The following is a 20,021-nucleotide window of genomic DNA, read 5'->3' as shown; positions in this document are numbered from 1 at the left end:
TGCAAGTACCTTCTTCATGTCTGCAAAGGATGCAAGCAGATATTCTGCCATGCGATCCCAACAGTATTAAAGGCAAGAGTAGTTAAGTATATACTTTCTTCCAAATTCCGTCAAAAGCTCTTCCACCTTTAACAGAAGGCAAAGGATTAGAAGCAGTAAGATGTTTAGAGCTAGCACCTTTGGCTAAGGAAATCATAGATGAATCAGCAACAAGGCTGTGAAAAAGGAAGGTATAGTTGTGTTAGTCAACCTACCATGTTCGAATGATCATTGCTGCAGTATGCTAAGCTATATGACCTTATATCCTGCATAAGATACAGCAGCCAGAAAGCTTTCAGAGTGTAAAGGCACCTTCCACATATGCAGACTACTGGCAGCTCGAGCAGAGCTGAAGAAAATCAACAGTTTGGGTGCAAAGCCCATCACAGCTTTCCTAATGTCAGAGTGCTACTCTTGTGGGCTTTTGAGGATCAATGGTCAGTTAATGGCTCTCCACTGCTGGGCAGATAAGTTCCCTTATGGGGGGGGGGCTTCCACATTTATATTTTTTACTCAGTAGATTAATTTTCTGTAAAATTAATGCAATTAAGCTAGGAAAATGTGGTCTGATGGACTGTCAAGTGACTTTCAGTCACTTTTTACTGTGAAATATGATTTTTTTACTTTTGTGGGAAAAAATGTTAAAACTAAGTATTTTTCTTTGGTGGAAAAAAAACTACTTTTTTTAATACTTGCCTTATTTTTCGTGTGAAATACAGATGAAGTCATTACGAGAGGGCTGATTATCAAAGCTTTCTCTTCTTCTTGGAAAGTGGTTAGTTAAGGTACAGAGGAGGACTGAAGGTGCCCTCACTGGGTGACAGAGGCAAATCCATTCTTGGTTCTAGGCTGAATGTCAAATCTACAGTGTTTGGAAAAGTATGCAATGAGTGGCTGTTTTCAGGCGTTCTTGAATGTCGACCCATCCACCCCCCCCCCCCCCCACACACACACACACACAAATGACAGTGGTAACTTCTGTGCCCCTATCAGAGTTTGAGATCTGATGTTTCTCTACACTGTTTCTCATAAAACATATAACTAAAGGAAATGCAATAGGATAACACTAGGCGATCAGTCCGCACACTATTGCAACCCTGATAACCAGAGGTCGCAATCAAACCCAGTACCTTGCATCTGTGAGGTAAAGATCTTAACCATTATGCCAAAATGAGCTACTCATTGGGAAATAGTTTGTTTAAACAGTGGCATTCTTTCCCTCTTTGTAGCAAAGGAAAATAACAGTGACTGTCTCCTAAAATTATTGGTTCTGTCTTTCTAATGTCTGTGGATATCCCATGGAGCACAACATTCTCTCAGCAACATCTGTTACCATTTATCTAATGTAACAATATATCAGTATTTCAGGTTGTCAGAAAACTGATGAAAGCAGATGACCAAAACACATCATATTACCTAAGCTGTCAGACCCGTTTGGAGATTTAAGTTTAACTTCACTACTGCCTTCCTTTTTTTCCTTTTTTCCTTTCTTGGAGTAGTTTTCTGGCTCTTTAATCTTCGCATACACACCACCACAGGAGCGCTGATGATCATCCCACCATGGATCTCTGTTAGATGGTGCTCTGTTCATTGCTCGCTTCACGTAACCAAAATAGGGTGGTCTGCTTTGGCATGGGCCATTACAACGCCACCAGTGCTGACGGTATTTATCTACTTCATCATGGAAACTGTGGTAAATCTAGAAAAAATCATATCCATAAGTTTTTCACGGCATAATTTTTAAAGTTGTTTTTTGTGTTCACAGTTTGTTTCACTCAAAAACTAAAAAGAACCACAAAGCAACATCTATTTTTTTTAGTTTATCCTCAGACTTCTGCAGTAGTGTGTGAATGCACAGCTGTACAACAATGTAAGGCATAAAAGTCTAAGTTGAGTGCACAGTTAATGGTGTTTCCTTAACCTCGTCCTGGGGGATAGGTAGATGGATGGCAACCTGGGTAAAATACAGAATAAAAAAAGGAAGCAGACAGCAATACCACAGTAAGTGCGCTAAAGCTGTTTCACAAGATTCATTACTGGTTCCTGTACTTTAGTAGAAAAAAGTAGCTTTTCATAGATCATACAACCATCTGTAGCAGCATATCTGCTGTAAGATGGGAGTGGCAGACTAGAAAGGATTCTGCACGGCTGGGAGAAAAAACAGCTGGGAAAACTCTGGGAACAAAACAACTTACAGTAAATAATAAGAACCAAAAAAGGTGAAAAGGGGTCTGGCATAATAACAGACAACCCACAGATATGCAGCATGATTAAACAGTAAGAAAAGCCTGCTAATACTAGGATGAATAAAAAGAGACATCACCAGAAGAAAACAGAAACATTTTTCTTCAGTACTGATGGTGAACACTCATGTGGAATAAAATATATAATCCAGGTATCCCCATGTCTAACTGAACAAGCAAAGGACAGAGACAGCTCAGTGGTGGGCAAGGAAGGGGAAACCTTTAAAAGTACTAGCAAACTCCAAGCAGAAGGCTTTCTTTTTGTTAACAAAAAAAAATGCTGAACAAAAACAATTGGCTTCAAAAGTGGATACAGATGGAAGAAAGATGAAGAACCAAGTGTGTGAAGTATTTTAAAGTATTTTTTCACCTAAAGGGGGTAAATATTATGGAATAGTTATATAAAGAAGGTGCTCGATAAATGGAATATTCTTAAGTGGAGAGTAAGAGGTTAAACAGTGAGGAAGATGCATAGAAAAAAGGCATAAGGAAATTCCTGTGGCAGCAGCTGGAAGAATTAGTGATTATGAGCAAAGGGAAAAAATGGAAATATGTGAAAAATCTTGTTTCAGTCCTATTGCTTACCCTCATCCTCCTGGTGGCTACAAGCATTATGCAAATCATGCTACATAAATATTAAGTTCATAAAACAATACTTTAAAGTATCACCTTTCCAGGCATGCATAGGTGGAAGCACCACACGCACACACGCACACTGCTGACATGTGAATTCCTGTCTTTGTACATAGTTATGCAAATAAGCACTGTGCAATCAACACTCTGTTTTCATACATTGCAAAAGGGGGGGTATAGCTTCATTCATTTTGTTAGCAACACTACCAGTACTGATGAGAAGCAACACTACCTGTATTGGTGAGAATCAAATCCTGTACCTTGTTTCTGTAAGATAAACATGTTAACCATTATGCCAACCTCTTGTATTTAAAAACTTGTGGTTAGATTGTCAAGCAGTAAAAACTTTGTTGAGAGATTTTTGCAGCCATGGTTAAAGATTCAAGGTATCCTCCATTTTCCTTTTATTTAAGGTGGATATCACAGAAGAGCACTCAAGCCATGAAGATGAACTTGCAGTGTAGAAATAAAAGACTTTCCAAAGTATCAGTGTGTCAGCATGCACATAGTTGTGACTGAGGTATGCATCTTGGGGTGTCAGAATTGGTGGTGTACAGGATGATGGTAAACTGAGGTGAAAACTTGGGACTGAGAAGTGAAATATCATGCAAAACTTAAATGAGAAGCAGAAAAGGGAGAACTGCACTTTGCAAATCCATCATTGTCCCTTTGTGTAAAGTATTTACTCTACGACCCACTGAAAGGTGCCTCATCTCTGATAAATGAAAATATAGTGACCTAATCTATATACAGACATAACCAAAGAAAACTTTGCTACTGATGCACCAGATATACAGACTTCACCTAAAAAAACCTAAATAATGATGCATCTGACAGCAACCCCATAATGGCAGGTTGCCACTTGCATCAGATAATATAAATCTGGTTACACAACACACCGTAACTTTTTAGTCTTCTACTGGCATTTTGTTTTGCATCAATTATAAAAGCTGCTTTTTATACAAGTAGTGTTCTGACACAATCTTGATTCTGGCAAAAAAGACAACCATTCAGAAACAGATGAGTTGGCAGAACTGCATCATTAAGGTGCTTGGCATTAAGGATACACAGGAAGTGAGCTAGTATATACAAGCTGTAATTAAACTATTAACTGCTAAGGTATTGGAGAGAATCAGAAATACAACTAGTACATCAATGGTTGGCAAATGCGGTAAACTTACACACCAACAAAAGGCAGGTGTTCCTGCTGCACAAGATGGCTAAGCTGCACACTAACTAGAATATGAGGCTTATTTTAGAGATGAAACAGACTTGGGAAGTCAAACAGCCCATGTCTCAAGAATCTCAAAAGTAAAAACTAGTTCTTTTCACACAGTCATATGCTGCTTTTCTGTAAAGCACAGTGCATAGTAAAGGGGGGAGCTAATATGAGAGAGCTTTTTAACACGTCAAAGGTGAAGTACAGTCTGTGGTCTCAGCTTAACTTTCTGTACACATCAGTCTTGTATGTGCATTTATGCCAAACCGGAATTGAGCATCTCATACAATTAAGACAGAATGAGAGGAATGCCTACTCGATAAGGGTCCCCAATTCTTCTTGTAGCACCAATTAGAAAATCCCTTCCATTAAAAAAAAAAAAAAAAAAACTTTAAATTTTCTTGCAGCAGGCTTCCTAGCCTCCTATAGCACATCCTTTGAAAATTGATACCTAAAAAGTATTAGGATCCTCTCGTCCAAAGGGTAGATTCAAAATATGGAGCTTCTATGTATTAGAAAACTCTTTCTACTGTGTGAGGAAGTCCATCCTTTGAGGTAGCTTGTGGTGACTGCCCTGGGCCAGATGAAAGAGAAGGGGGAAACAAATGCTGCCTGGGCCAGAAGGGAGTCACCATTAAGACTTTAGTCTTGCCCTGCTTGATTTTCAGGAAAATCTTGGGAATCAAAGGAAGAGAACCGAAGGCATAAAGGAATCCCCCTTTCCAAGAAAAAAAAGACATGGCTTCCATTCTCCAAGATCCTGGACACTGAATCCTTGAATAAAGTATCCTAAGCTGTCTGTTCTGATTAGAGGCAAAGAGATCTAACTGAGGAATACCTCAAAGTTGAACAATCTACAGAAAGACCTCTCTGTTCAGCATCCATTCTTTAGGGTCTGCCTGAGATCTGCTCAGTCTTCCACAGAACTGTCCTCCAAGGGGACATAAACTGCTTAAAAAATAGATTGCGCTGCACAACTAAACCCTAAGCAGTCATTGCCAACCAGCAAAGGCAGTATGACCTTGTCCCACCCAGCTTGTTTATGTACCACAAAACTGTGGTGTTATCTGTAAATATCGAAAGAGTGCCGGAGACCAGAGGTGATGCAGGAAATGCAAAGTTAGAATCACTGCTTTCTTTTCCCTGATATTAAGGTACTCCTTCTCCTTCCTGGACAATGAATCCTGGACCTTCCATTCATGGAACATTCTCCCCAAACCAGGTCTGAAGCATCTGTAAAGAGATCCTGGCAAGGGGGAGAAACTAGAAAATGCAACCCTGACTTGAGGGATATCCGACTGATCCATCAATGAAGCTCCTTTTTCATAAACAGCAAGAGAGGGACTGGAAAGAATGGTCAGACTTATCCTGTTAAAAAATATAAAATAAAATAAAGCTGTTAACTATAATTACGTCTGTAATGCCCTTACATCTAGACCATGGCTGAAAAGGGTCCCTGAACCAGTCCAACCACTTAGTTAACAAATGGAAACTAAATACAATAAAATAAATTTGTGGGACGGCTAAAGAACATTACACAGAAAACAGGTGTCTAAGTAGCAGCTACCTCAGCCTAATGAACTGACAAAATTCAAGCCCCGAAAGTGGCCTTTTGTAAAGACGCCATTTATGTTGGAATTAAAACAATATTTTTCCCAAGGTTGCTGCCACTGCTATCAACTGTCCACAGAGGTTTCTCACTAAAAGAATACAGACTGTAAGTAAAATGTCCCCTGCATTCAGTCTCCTACAGGCTTCTGAGGGGAGATCTATGATTGGCATACAGGGCATTATCAGACCCCACTCTGATGGGCCTCCTGCATATCCACAAAACAAACAGCACTAGAATTACCCATTCTAAAGACTTAAACCTTGCCTGTGACATAAATAGGACCTGCTGGAGAGACAGGTATGTATCCCAGAGGCTACCCATCCATGGAACAGGCTCTCCATCTATGTGATGCAGAGTTCCTCCCTAACCCAATTCAAGTGCAACTTGGACAACTGGATGGGAAACTGGAAATTCATCCCTGGTTTGGCACCTATGTCTCTAATGGACAAAGGTCACCTGTAAATGGTTCATCTCCCAGGCCCATGCTTACACTTATCAAGGGTATCAGAACTTGTCAGAGATTTGGGATGCATGGCTAGGCTTGAAAAGGCCCTTGTGGTCATTAGCATAGTAAACACCTATGAACTTAGTCAGGATCATATGCTGAAATGGGTTACGACAAAGTCTGTCATAAAATATCCACAGCTCTTTTTTGCTAAAATAAGAAAATATGCCTACTGTGTATGTACATTCCCATACATAATTCTATGAATTGTTCCATCTCATGCCGAAAACGGTTCTGAGCTGCTTATTTTCTGGTTAATAAATTAAGCAACTTTCTAACATTGCCTATCTAACAGATGCTAAGTGCATTACCTACATGCACAAAATGGCATTGGGGCATCACACTATTTAGGGCCAGAAATGTCATTCCACTAAATTGTTTGTTGTCACACAGGCCTTAGGTTGTTTTCCTGCATTACATCTACACAATAACTACTCTTCAGCTGACACTCTCACAAAACACTACAAGCCGGATCTTGCATCCATAAGTCAACTTCTTTTGTAAGGCAGTGCTGTATGTTGTTATGTAATGGTTGCATTCTCTCTGTAATCAAATTATGTCAACCAAAGACCGTCAAAAATCAGGGACCCTGCCAATAACTATAACTTTGCCTCACTATTCTTCACTCAGTCACAAACAAAGGACCGTCCTACAAGAGTCCTCAAAGAAAGGTAACACATCATGTACATATCTGCCAAAACAGTGGATTTTTTTAGACTAGCCGTTTAAGGCTGAAGCCTCCTTTCCTGAGACCCCTGTTATTTAAATACTGTACATCTCAAAGTCTAAGGCTGCAACAGATGCTGACTAAGGAATTATTTGTTCTATTCTTATTTTCAAAATCTCGTGGGAAATGTCATCTTTTCATCTTGTCTTTTCACTTTTAAACTAAGCATGCTGACTACAGAAAATCACCCTCTCCTTGGGTCGACACAGACTATCAGTTACATCTATCCTGCTTACTTAGTATGTTATCAACAGATCTGCCTTTTATTTGCAAAGTGCAGTTCTCCCTTTTCTGCTTCTCATTTAAGTTTTGCATGATATTTCACTTCTCAGTCCCAAGTTTTCACCTCAGTTTACCATCATCCTGTTCACCACCAATTCTGACACCCCGAGATGCATACCTCAGTCACAACTATGTGCATGCTGACACACCGATACTTTGGAAAGTCTCTTATTTCTACACTGCAAGTTCATCTTCATGGCTTGAGTGCTCTTCTGTGATATCCACCTTAAATAAAAGGAAAATGGAGGATACCTTGAATCTTTAACCATGGCTGCAAAAATCTCTCAACAAAGTTTTTTTACTGCTTGACAATCTAACCACAAGTTTTTAAATACAAGAGGTTGGCATAATGGTTAACATGTTTATCTTACAGAAACAATGTACAGGATTTGATTCTCACCAATACTGGTAGTGTTGCTTCTCATCAGTACTGGTAGTGTTGCTAACAAAATGAATGAATTACTTGAAATAATTCAGTAATTCATAGAGATAATGTATTTATTATTATTATTATTATTATTATTATTACTGAAGCCTGGGTTTCTCAAAGTGCATAAAATATGAATGTTTAGATTTTAAAGCTTTTGGCAGCTTACCTCATTCTTCTGGTTTAAAGGTAACAGCTCAGCAGAAGTATACATTTAATTCATTCCCTACTAACTGGACACTGGCATGGTTCACTAGTCAGAAAGTGCTTATATGTCCACCTCAGAGATCAGTGTTGGGCCTGCTTTTGTTCAACTAAGTTCTTCTACAGCCCCGTTAAATGAAACATTTTTGGTGAAAATATGCATATCTTGGCATTTTTTAGTACAATACAGTGACAATTTTAGTAGCATAAACAAAGCGTTAAAAGATTTCAGTCAGTGCTAATGATTTAGTTCTGACAAATGCAACAGTCAGTCCTCTGAACAACTTTATCTTTTATAGTCAATATTTCTGAATAGTGCAGCCTTGGAAGCAGTTATGGAATTTAAAGATTTAGGTGTTAACTATTCAATAATAAGCTTGCTTTTGATCAGCATGCTCTCTCTCTCTCTCTCAAAAGTAAAGCTATGTGTTACCAGGATATTATGCTTAAATTTTTTTCTCTCTCAGGGACAAATGCCATCTAGTCCAATTGTGTGCGTCTCACATATATTCTTAGAAATTCAGGTCAAAACTAAGGGGCTGTGGTTGACCAAGTTTGCGGATGACTGCAAACTGGGTACAATTACTGAATCCCCAAATGATGTCAACAATCTTCAGGAGGGTCCTTGCACAGACCGACAAATGGTGTCTTAATTACGGTCTCAAACTGAATGCAAAGAAATTCATCTTCATTCCAGTCAGTAAAAAGAATGTCTCTTCACGCTATCAAATTAACACCACCACCCTATGTACCTACGAAGTGGTAAGAGATCTAGGATCACAAGTAGATTGTGACATTAACTTTGACCACCATGTATCTACTGTAGTAAAGAAGGCTTTCTACGTAGCACACGATTAGCAAAAGCATTGCCTCTAGAGCAAAGAAGGTTATAACCCCATCTATACTCATCACTAATCAGGTCCACAATTGAGTACAACGCCCCTTTCGGCATGTACCGTACAAAGCACCTACAGCAACTGGAGACCTCAGAAGTTTCTAACTAAGAAGATCAAAGGACTCCAGCATGTGCCTTACACAGACCGTCTAAAGTACCTGTCACTATACTCGGTATTGTACAGACTTCTTAGGGAAGACGTATGCCTAGCTTACAGAGTAATCTCCAACCCAAACCTAATGAATTTGCTGCAAATCTGTAAATCAAATGGGACTAGAGAGTACAGTTGTGTACCGACCATAAATGTAGATGTTCAAGTGTATTCACTGTTGCAGTCATTACACTTGGGTTATCCTGCTGGCAGGCTACCCGCAGTCGGCCTGAATTCCAAAGTCCTGGTCCGGCATTGGTTGCTATCGTGTCTTCCCTGACGTCAGTGCGACAGGGGTATAAAAGATGCAGCAGATGCCATTTTGTTCAGGTTTTTCTTGCCCCAGATGTCAGGTGCCCCCAAAAGAGTAGGCTAAAAATTCTGCTCATAAAAAAGCATGCACTAACAAACATTACCTTCATCTACAAGCAAATACACCACATAGGTTGTATAGAACAGAGAAGTACAGATAAGTCCCAGCAATGAAATTAGGATGGAGGGAGGGTAACCTGGACTGCAACAGTGAATACACTTGAACATCTACATTTATGGTAGGTACACAACTGTACTATGTTCATCGTGTTTCACTGTTGCAGTCATTACACTTGGGTTGAATCCCAAAGCTGAGGTTGGGTGGCTGGGCCTAGATAGAATTAGGAGTGGCTATGAGGCCATGCAGAATTGCAGTGGCGAAGCCTGCTCTGGATTTAGAGTAAAGAGGTAAGTGGTAGTACTTTGTAAAAGTGTGCACTGAAGTCCAAGTTGCAGCCTCCAAAATGTCCTTGGTTGGTACTCCTCTGAGGAAGGCTACTGAAGTGGCTGCTGCTCTGGTTGAATGTGGCCTAATGCCCTTAGGTACTGATTTGCCATGTTGTGAATAGCAGAAACAAATGCAGTGGCCTATCTATTTTGAAAGAGTCAGCTTTGAAATAGCTTTTCCTTGCGATCCTGCAGCATATGCCACTAAGAGTTGCTCAGTCTTTCTGAAGGCTTTAGTTTTGTCCAAGTAGAAGTGTAGCTGTCTATGTATGTCCAAAGAATGCAGAAGTCTCTTCCCCCTTATTCTGTGGGTTTGGATAAAAGGCAGGCAAATGAATGGTTTGGTTAAGAGCCACACTGGACACTACATTAGGCATAAATGTTGGGTTTGTCCTTACAGAAACCCTGTTCAGATGGAAAAATAATAAAAGGTTCCACAGCCATTAGTGCCTGTAACTCTGAGACTCTTCTTGCTGAGGTTATTGCTAGGGGCAGAGCTGTTTTCCATGATGAGTATTTTATCTCAGCTGTATTGGCTGGCTCAAAAGGAGGCAGTGTGAGCTTTTCCAAGACAAAATTGAGGTCCCATGCAGGTGCTGGAGCTCTCCTTGAAAGTCTTATGTTTTTGGCCCCTCTGAGGTACTGCCTTAGCAGTGGATGTGAAAAAATAGGTGGCTCCGTATTGTAATGAGCTGAAATGGCAGAGGCATGGGTCTTAATTGATGAGAAGGATAGGCCTTTGTCCAGCATCTCAGTTAGGTATTGTAAAATCTGAGGAAGATTTGGTACAAGTGTGTCCATTCCTTGTGCCTGGTTCCAAGCACAGAATCTCTTCCATTTTTCTGCATAAGATTTTCTGGTGCTGGGCCTCCTGGCCTCCAAAATAACATCCATAACTGCTTTAGAGAGAGGTGTGTTCTGAATGGTTAAATTATCAGTCATGCAGCCAGATTTAGGGTTCTGAGTTGGCTGTGCAAGATCTGATTGTTTTGTTGAGTCAGCAAATGAGGAATTTGGGGTAATGTCCAGGCTGGGCCTTGAGACAAACTCTTTAGGATTGGGTAACAGTGCTGGCGTGGCCAGTCTCGGGCAATCAGTATCATTTTTGGCTTCTCTTGTCTGACCTTTAGGAGTACCTTGGGGAGGAGAGGCAGTGGACGAAAGGCATATACTGTAAGGGTTTTCTAGCTGAATGATAGGGCATCCACATGCTTGTTTGTGATAAGTCCTTGTGCAGAATCTCTGTAGTTGGCAGTTGTGCGGGGAGGCAAATAGATCTATGTCTGGGCATCCCCATTTCCTTGTTATCATGCTGAAGATTTGTGGATCTAGTTTCCACTCGTGAGGATCCCTGAGATTTCTGCTTAGTTCGTCTGCCAGAGTATTTGTCTTTCCTGGCAGGAATTCTGCTTGCAGGTGTACTTGATAAGTCAATGCTGTGTTCCACAAAGTCATGGCTTGTCTGCAGGGGGGGTAGGAATGTGTGCCTCCCTGCTTGTTTATGTACCACATGACTAGTATTGTCCGTCTTTACCAGCAGTTGTCCTGGATGAAGTAGATCCTTGAAGGCTGTCAGGGCATTCTGAACAGCTAGCATCTCTTTTTGATTGACATGAAGATGCATTTGGCTTGCTGGCCATGCTCCCTGAATACATTTTCCTGCCATATGGGCCCCCCAGGCATAATCTGATGCATCTGTTGTTAGTGTCTGCCTGGCCATGGGTAGAGTGAATGACTGTCCCTTGTTGTGGTGGCAGGCCTGTGCCCACCATTGAAACTCCTGTTGCAGGCAGGGAATGAGGGTAATTAGAAGTTATGTACTTACCATAACGTTCCATCTGAGTAGGTGGATTAATTTGTCTGCAACCTGTGGGTATGGATCCGATATCAGATCCGAACCGGCATGGTTTATCCAGCTATGGATCCGAGCTCCTAGCTCCTCCCCGACCCATAATGCCCTGGTCTCCCTACATGACCTCAGATCGAGTTTGCCCTGCACCAACTACCCTAACTAGAGGGTAACACACCCAATGCAGGAACTGACAAGGCCAGGGGGATAGGAGGACGGGATGGTTGCAGACAAATGAATCCACCTACTCAGATGGAACGTTATGGTAAGTACATAACTTCTAAATCTGAAGTAGGAGATTCATTTGTCAGCAACCTGTGGGACAGAGTCCCCAACTACCTGAATCTTGGGTGGCCATCATGGAAGGATATTCCGGAGCACCACGGAGCCAAAGGATGCTCTACCTCTAGACGTGATGTCCAGCTTGTAATGAGAAATAAAGGTATGAGATGAAGCCCAAGTAGCTGCTGAACAAATGTCATCCAGAGGAACCCTAGACTTAAAGGCTGCTGAAGTAGAGACAGACCGGGTCGAATGAGCATGGACTCCCTCCGGTGCGGGCCTCCCAGAAGCTTGGTACGCTAACAGAATACACTGAGAAATCCAGCGTGACAAAGAAACTTTGGAAATTGGTTTACCCAGATTGAATTTGGCAAAGGAAATGAACAATTGGTCGGATTGCCTATGACCAACTGTTCTGTGAAGATGAAAACGAAGCTGCCTGTGAACATCCAAGGAATGCAGCTTGTATTCACCTTTGTTTTGATACTTAGGAAAGAAAACAGGGAGGTTGATGGACTGATTAATGTTAGCTTCCGAAGCTACCTTAGGAAGAAAGGAGGGATTGATCCTGAGGCACACCCGGTCCGGATGGAAGATCAAATAAGGCAGTTTCATGGACAGAGCCTGAAGTTCAGAAACTCTCTTAGCCGAAGTAATGGCTACTAAAAAAGCAGTCTTAAGAGACAAGAATTTAAGATCTACTGTGGCCGCAGGCTCGAAGGGGAGAGCGGTCAAGGCCTGAAGTACCAAGGAAAGATCCCACGGGGGAACCGTTTCTTTGACAGGGGGTCTGAGCAAAAAGGTGCCTTTTAGGAAGATTTTGCATAACTTAGCTGACATAAGAGGCCCAGAGTCCTGACCAACATGGTAATGAGAAATGGCCGCTAGCTGAACTTTGACCGTGGAACTACTTAAAGAGAGTAGTAAGGAAGTCTAGAACCAAAGGAAGGGGAACCGTGAAGGGATCTAGACCTTGCCGCTCCGCCCAAATGGAGAAACGCTTCCATTTACTGCGGTAAATTTTCCTGGTAGAAGGCTTGTGGGCCGCTACCAGAATGGCCTTAACTGGGGACGAGATACCGGGAGTCCTGATTAGGAGTGGAACTGGAGCAGCCAAGCAGTCAACTTCAGGTTGTCCAGGTTCAGAGTTGGTAGGTTCGATGGGTGTGATATCAGATCCGGAATGGGATCTAGAATCCAAGGTGGATTCACTGAATGAGACCTTAGGTAAGGGAACCAGATCTGTCGAGGTCAGAATGGGGCAATGAGGATCATTCTGCACCCCAACCGAGAGGCTTTCTGAAGTACTTGGAGCATCAGAGGCAGAGGGGGGTATGCGTAAAGAAGACCGGGAGGCCAAGCATGCACCAGAGCATCTCTCGGGGAATCCCCTGGAGGGGGGATTAGAGCTAAAAAAACTGTCGCACTTGGCGTTTAAGGGAGAAGCAAAGAGATCGCAACAGGGAGTCCCCCACTGTGCGAAGATACGTTTCGCTACTTGAGCATTGAGAGACCACTCGTACGGGGAGAGAATGGTGCGACTGAGCTTGTCCGCTAGGATGTTGGACCGACCCGGAATATGCGTTGCGATGAGAAAGCGGTTGGTGGAGATCGCCCATTCCCACACTCTCATGGCTTCTCGACATAAAGGGTAAGACCTGGTTCCCCCCTGTTTGTTGATGTACCAGACCACCGACATGTTGTCTGACTGAATCGCAATTGTTCCCAGGGGAAGGAGGGCTTGAAGTGCTTGCAACGCCAAGAGCACTGCCCTCATTTCCAGAACATTGATATGCAGGGAGGTCTCTGAATCGCCCCACGTGCCTTGGACCGTCCGGCCCGCAAAATGCCCCCCCCACCCGAGGCGGGAAGCGTCCGTGGTCACTGTGGCGAGAGGGGGAGATGCACAAAAAGGGCGGCCTCCGTGGAGATCCGGGGAATGGAGCCACCACAAGAGAGACCGTTTGCAAGCCTTGCTGATTGCAATGGGGTGATGTAGGGGGAGAGAGAGAAATGACCATTGCACCTGAAGTGTCCAGTGAAGCACCCGCATGTTCAAGCGGGCGAGCGGAAGAAGAGTAATCGCTGCCGCCATAGACCCTAGTGCCCTCAGAACCAATTCCGCAGGAGCTGAGCTGGAGTGAAGGATGGCCCGCACCTGGAGTCGCAGATTCCGAACTCTGTCGGTTGTGAGAAAGGCTCTTAAATTTCTCGTGTCTAACCTGGCCCCTATAAATTCTATTATCTGAGTAGGGACCAGGTTGGACTTTTCTATGTTTACCGTGATGCCTAGCTGGGGAGCTAGACGAAGAAAAGAGTCTCTTGCCAAGGATAGTAGATGCCTTGTTGGGGCGGTGAGAAGCCAGTCATCCAGGTACGGAAAGACCTGCACCCCCTGAAGCCTCAGGTGGGCCGCAACCACTGCTAATACTTTGGTGAACACCCTGGGGGCTGTGGTGAGACCAAAGGGAAGGACCCTGAACTGGTAGTGACTGGCTCCCAGCCGGAAGCGAAGAAACCTCCTGGATTGTCTGTCCATTAGAATGTGGTAGTACGCATCCTTGAGGTCTATAGAGCACATCCAGTGATTCTCCCCTAGAAGGGGGAGGATGGACTGTAGAGTGACCATCCGGAACTTCTCCTTGGGAACTGCCAGGTTCAATAGGGACAGGTCCAGAATGGGTCTTAGGTCCCCCGTCTTTTTTGGCACTAAAAAGAACCTGGAGTAGAACCCTGATCCGATCTGGTCTGGGGGGACGGGCTGGATGGCTCTTTTTCTCAGCAGATGGCCAATTTCTGCTGAAGCGGCCTCCCTTTGATCGGGTGGAACATCGGGGAGAATTTTGAATCTTGGGACATGAAGAAAGGGGATTTTGTAACCTCTGGATATGATCTGGAGTACCCAGCGGTCCGATGTAATGGACTCCCATGCCGCTAGGTGCTCCGAAAAACATCCCCTGACTGCCTCCAGAGTGGAGCAGTCGGGCAACCCCTCAGGGTTGCTGCGTGGGCTGTTCAGTGAAAGGTTCTCTGGACCCAAAGTTCCTGGGAGCCCCTCTGCCCCTAGGGCGGCGTCCTCCCTGTCCTCCTCTGCCGCGGAAGGACTGGTTGTCCGGAGCGGGTTGGGATTGCTGCGACTTCCGGAACCACATCTTCTTCTGGCCCTTTTGGTTCCTAGAGTAGGAACTCTGGGGCACAGAGAAGCAGACTCCGACGGCAGACAGCGTCTTCCCATCCTTCTTGCTCTGAACCAAGGTGTCGCGAACCGTCTTGCCAAAAAGTGCAGAACCGTCAAAGGGGGCGTTCGCGAATGATGCCTTGAAGGGCTCTGTGAAATCGCAGTGGCGGAGCCAGGCCTGGCGTCTTGTGACTAGGCCCACTCCTGCAGCTCTAGCGGCTCCCTCGGTAGCATGGGAAAGTAACCGCATAGAGGTGTTGGTCACGGAACGAAGAGTGGCCATACGGGTGGAGTGCAAAAGTTTGTCCTCCTCCGACATGGACTCTGGGGGGGATGCAGCGTATTCCTTGATAAGATCACGCTGCATCCTAATGACATGTGCCAAATAGTTGAGCGCCCTCACTGAGAAGGTCGCTGAACTAAACATTCGCTTCCCCAAACGGTCCATCATCCGAGACTCCTTGCTTGGGGGATGGACTGAGGGACTCTCCTGAGCGAGTTCCCTCTTAGTGGCTGCTGCCGACAACATGGCATCTACCGGGGGTCCCTTGCTCCAGTGGGCACGGTCAGCAGGGGAGCTAAGGATCCTGTCCGGCCTCTTGGGGATTGGCTCCACTGTGTCCGGTTCCTTCCACGCCCTGGTGGTAATAAGGTCCGCCAGGGGGTCGGCAGGAGGGGACACCCAAGAGGTTTGGGGCAGACCACCCACCTCTTATCCGTAACATTTCCATGATGTCTCCAAAGGAGACATCCTCAGGGGGTGATCTTGGGGAGCCTTCCCTTTCCTCCAAGTCAGTGTCTTCAGTTAAAGACTCGGGGGAGTCTATGTGCCTCCTCTTACAAGTATGCTTGCGAGGTGCTTCCTCGGGGGGGCTGTCCGAGGAGCCCTCGCCAGCGATGTCCAGATCCAAGGGAACTGCTTGGGGCAGTGAACCGGGCTGTCCCAGTGGCTGGGTGACGGAAGCCTGGCCCAGAGCAGATGGAGTGCGGGACGGAGCTGAAGCAAGGACCGGGAGTCCGGATGCCCTCAACAGAGCCCTCTCCACTACATCAAAAGCCGAGGGGGAGCCAGCCTCGACTATAGGATCTGAAAGTCGGCTCCCCCTCGGATCCGATGAGCGGATCGGAGCCGGCGCCGAGCCCCTCGGATCCGAGGGAACAGTGCGCTCCGACAGGGACGGCGCCGAAGGCACACTGAGTCCCTCGGATCCGAAGCTCGGGTCAAGGCTCCAAGAGGTCGGATCCGACAAACTCGAGGGCAGGGCCGGATCCGAAGTACCCAGTACTGTCGGCGCCGACCCAGCCCCTGCTCTGAGGCTGCCCGGCTCCGAGCTCTCCGAACCCAGGTAGCGGGTCGGAGAAGGAGCTATGGGCTTTAAAAATGGGGTCGAGCTCCCCCCCAGAGGGGGGGGTGGCAGGAGCACTCCCATCTGCATCTGGGCCTGGATGAACCTTCGCATCATCCGGTCCAGATCAGCGTCTGGGAGGCTGTAGGTAGACCTCGACGAGGCTACCGAGGTAGGCCTTGAGTGCCGCCTCGATAGCCTCGAAGGAGGTCGGGTCTCCTCATCCTCAGGCCCCAGCGAAAAACAAGGGGACCGGAGCCGTGGAGGAGGACAGCCAGCAGCCAGAGAGGCCGGAGGAGAAGCCCGCTTAGCCGGCGGGGCCGAGACGGAGGTCTCAGCCTGCCGCTTGTGGTGCTTCTCTCTCCGGTCCTTCTTCCTGGCTTCCCTCTCCTCCGAACCCGTAGAGGGAGTTTGAATCCCGGGAGGAGGAGGGGGGGAGCAGGCAAGGCAGGAACCGCCGGAGCAGTAACTACCAACGGGGCGGGGGCTGAAGCCGAATCCGGGGGCAAGAGTCCCGCCAAGACCAGCTTCAACCTCCGCTCCTTCAATGCCCTGGGGTTGAACCCTGCACAGATTGAACACCCAGAAGTGAGGTGTTCAACCCCAAGGCATCGAACGCACCAAGTGTGGCCATCAGCAGGGGATAGCTTATGGCCACAACTCGGAGCATTTTGAAAAGATTGCCTTTGGGGCCTCAGACATATTCACTAACTTACTTTTTTTTTTTTAAACAGTAAAGTAAAGCAAAGTAATTAAACTAAGCACTCGCACAGAAGGCCCCAAACAATACACACGCACACAAGCTACGTACCAGCGAGGGGAGGGTACTACAAAAATAACCAAGTTAACAAAAAATTAGATTAAAAGAGGGAAAACCTAAAACTTTCACACAAATTATAAATTTTTTGACAGAAAAACCCTTCTTAAAACACCAAAAAAAACACTTAGCTGACAGGAGCTCAAAATCCAGCTGTCACCATGAACGCGGCAAACTAGATCTGAGGTCATGTAGGGAGAGCAGGGCATTATGGGTGAGGGGAGGAGCTAGGAGCTCGGATCCATAGCTGGATAAACCATGCCGGTTCGGATCCGATATCGGATCCATACCCACAGGTTGCTGACAAATGAATCTCCTACTTCAGATTTAATGTTTCCAGGTTGTGGTAATGTTGAGTCCAAACACTTTTTAGATACCATTGTAGTTTCCTCATATGCAGTCTTACATATGGAATTAGTAGAATGCAGGAAGCCATGAAACCCAAAGCCTGCAGAATTTTTCTTGCAGATAACTGGGTCTTTGTTGCCAACATTTCGAAGTAAGAAGTCAGTTGCCTTTGTTTGCCTGGCGTGAGATAAGCCATCTGGGCAGCTGTATTTAAGCTTGCACCCAGGAATATTATCTCGTGAGAGGGTACTAGTTTTGATTTCTTTTCGTTTACTGTGTACCCTAGGCAAATTAGTAATCTTTTTACAAACGCCAGATGCCTCAGTAGAATGTCTTTGTTCTCTGCTTGAATGAGGCAGTCGTCCAAGTAAGGGTATATTTGAATTCCCCTTTGTCTGCAGAAAGATTACTGGTGCCAGGCATTTTGTGAAGACCCTGGGCGCAGTAGATAAGCCAAAGGGCAGTGCAGAGAATTGATAGTGCATTGAGCCAGCTATGAATCTGTGGTATCTTCTTCATGATTGTCTGACTGGGACATGCATGTATGCCCTCTTTTAGGTCCAAAGTTACAAGCCAAGCCTTCTTGCCCAGCATGGGCAGAAGCTGTTGCAGAGTCAACATTTTGAATTTTGGAATGTCCAGAAAACTGTTTAGAATGGGCAGGTCCAGTATTGGTCTCCAGGCTTTGTCCTTTCTGGGTACCAGGAATAGCCTTGAGTAAAATCCTTGTCCCTGCTCTTGCTGTGGTACTCGCTGAATGGCCCTCATGTCCATGAGGGATGTAACTTGTTTTTGTGCCTCTGCCCATTGATTTTGTGGCAAATCTGGCATACCTTTTGCCTTTGGCAGGGTGTGAAAGTGGAACCTGCAGCCCTGGGACACTATATTCAAGACCCATTTGTCCTGGGTGATTATATGCCAATTTTGTGAAAAAAGTGCTAGTTTCCCCCCTAAGGGGGCTGCCAGAAGATAAGTGCTTGGTATTGGCAGAGGAAAGTCATTGGGACTGTTTCCTGTATGGCTGTGATTTGTCTTCTCCGCTTTTGGAGGTAGAAGCACCCCATTGTTTAGGTCTGTATGAGCCTTGGGGCTGGGATCTGCCTCTGGGGCATCTGTATCTGCCTCTTTGTGCCCTGTCTGACACTGGAAAGGACCAATTCTTTGAAGGCCAGTTCCTGCTAAATCTGGGTGGTTGTACCTGTAAGAAATCCTTAACTGTCTGCATAGATTTCGCTTTATCCTCCTTTTTCTTCAACACCTCTTCTGCCCTAACACCAAAGTATCATGCTGTAAAGGAGCATCCAATAATTTTGCCTTAACATGATTAGGCAGATTTTGTTCCTTTAACCAAGCATGCCTTCTAATGACAGTACCTGCAACAGCGGTCCTGCAAGAGGCCTCCAGTGAATCAAAACCACATTGCAAAGTATGTTTTCCCACTTGTTCAGCTGCATGCAATAAATCCTGCATTTCCTTGTTACCTGCACATTCAGAATTTCTCAACATTTTCTGTTTTAGCAGCGACATTAAATATACTGCTGATATTTAAGCATATGAAACTGACAATTTAAAGCCCTTACAGCCAAGGTAGCAAAAATGTACACATTTTCCCCCATCTGTCCAGTGCCCTAGAATTCCTATCAGAGGGGACAGGGTTTTTCGCAGTGGAAGCCTTGACCCCTTTGGGACCCTGTGATATAGTTTCTGGGTCAGCAGCAGGGTTTTTATATAGAAATTTGTGGGAATCTGGAACCCTGTAGTATCCGGTGCAGGGGGTAAAGAGTCAGGAGACAGGCTGGACTCTGAAAATACATAATTTACTATGTCTAGAACAGGTGGAATAGCAAGAGGTTTGTGCTGTGGTAGTAAAAGAAAGTCTCTGAGCCTTTTCTGAGTAATCTTGGCTCTCCCAGTGAAAGTGCTCCCTCATGGAGTGAAGAGTTTCCCCAAAAGAATAATCCTCAGGAGGAGAGGCTGAAGGAATAGACTCTTCAGCATCAGAATCCTCATAGGGAGGAAGGGAGTATCCCTGTTCAGAAGAGGATTCAGAGGAAATGGAAACCTGATCTGAAGATTCATATTCTGTCTCTTGCCTAGACCTCTTATCTGGAGGGGGATGGGAACCCCTGATCAAAGTAATTAGGTCTTCGGCCATTTTAAGCATCTGTTTTTTTAGGCATGGAAGTCTGTGCAGAAGAATGCTGTACTTGTTTCTTTGTCTTTAGAGCTGCTTTAGTCTTTGCCTTTGAAGCGGAGGCCGGCTTAACATATAACTGTGTAGGTCTGAAAACACCCTAAGAAGCCGATGCCTGCTCAGCAGCTCCGGACCCATCCGAGGGAATAGTTTCCGAATGTCCAATACCTTGAGTATCCAGAGGCCTAGTCGGCTCCACGTGGGAGTCGTCAGCGGCCTGTGGCTCTGAGGTAGCGGGCGTCAGGGGCTGCGAAAGCGCCCCACTGAGTACCGGCGAACTGGCGACTGGCCTAGCGGAGGCCTCGTCGTCT

General features: G+C 45.2%; 1 protein-coding gene across 1 annotated transcript in view; it reads right to left on the bottom strand.

Annotated features, from left to right (window-relative positions):
* SPRTN (SprT-like N-terminal domain) overlaps positions 1-20,021 on the bottom strand; it is a 247,050-nt gene that overhangs the window by 81,293 nt on the left and 145,736 nt on the right. The window contains exon 4 of the mRNA XM_044077081.1: positions 1,456-1,738. Coding sequence (XP_043933016.1) covers positions 1,456-1,738 — 283 coding nt within the window. The remainder of the gene's footprint in view (positions 1-1,455; positions 1,739-20,021) is intronic.

This window comes from Protopterus annectens, chromosome 1.part1 (genome assembly GCF_019279795.1).
Source record: "Protopterus annectens isolate FY-2018-M chromosome 1.part1, PAN1.0, whole genome shotgun sequence".
NCBI classification, from domain to species: Eukaryota; Metazoa; Chordata; order Ceratodontiformes; family Protopteridae; genus Protopterus; species Protopterus annectens.
Note: the sequence above shows the minus strand (reverse complement) of the source record. Positions and strands in the feature narration are given on the sequence as shown.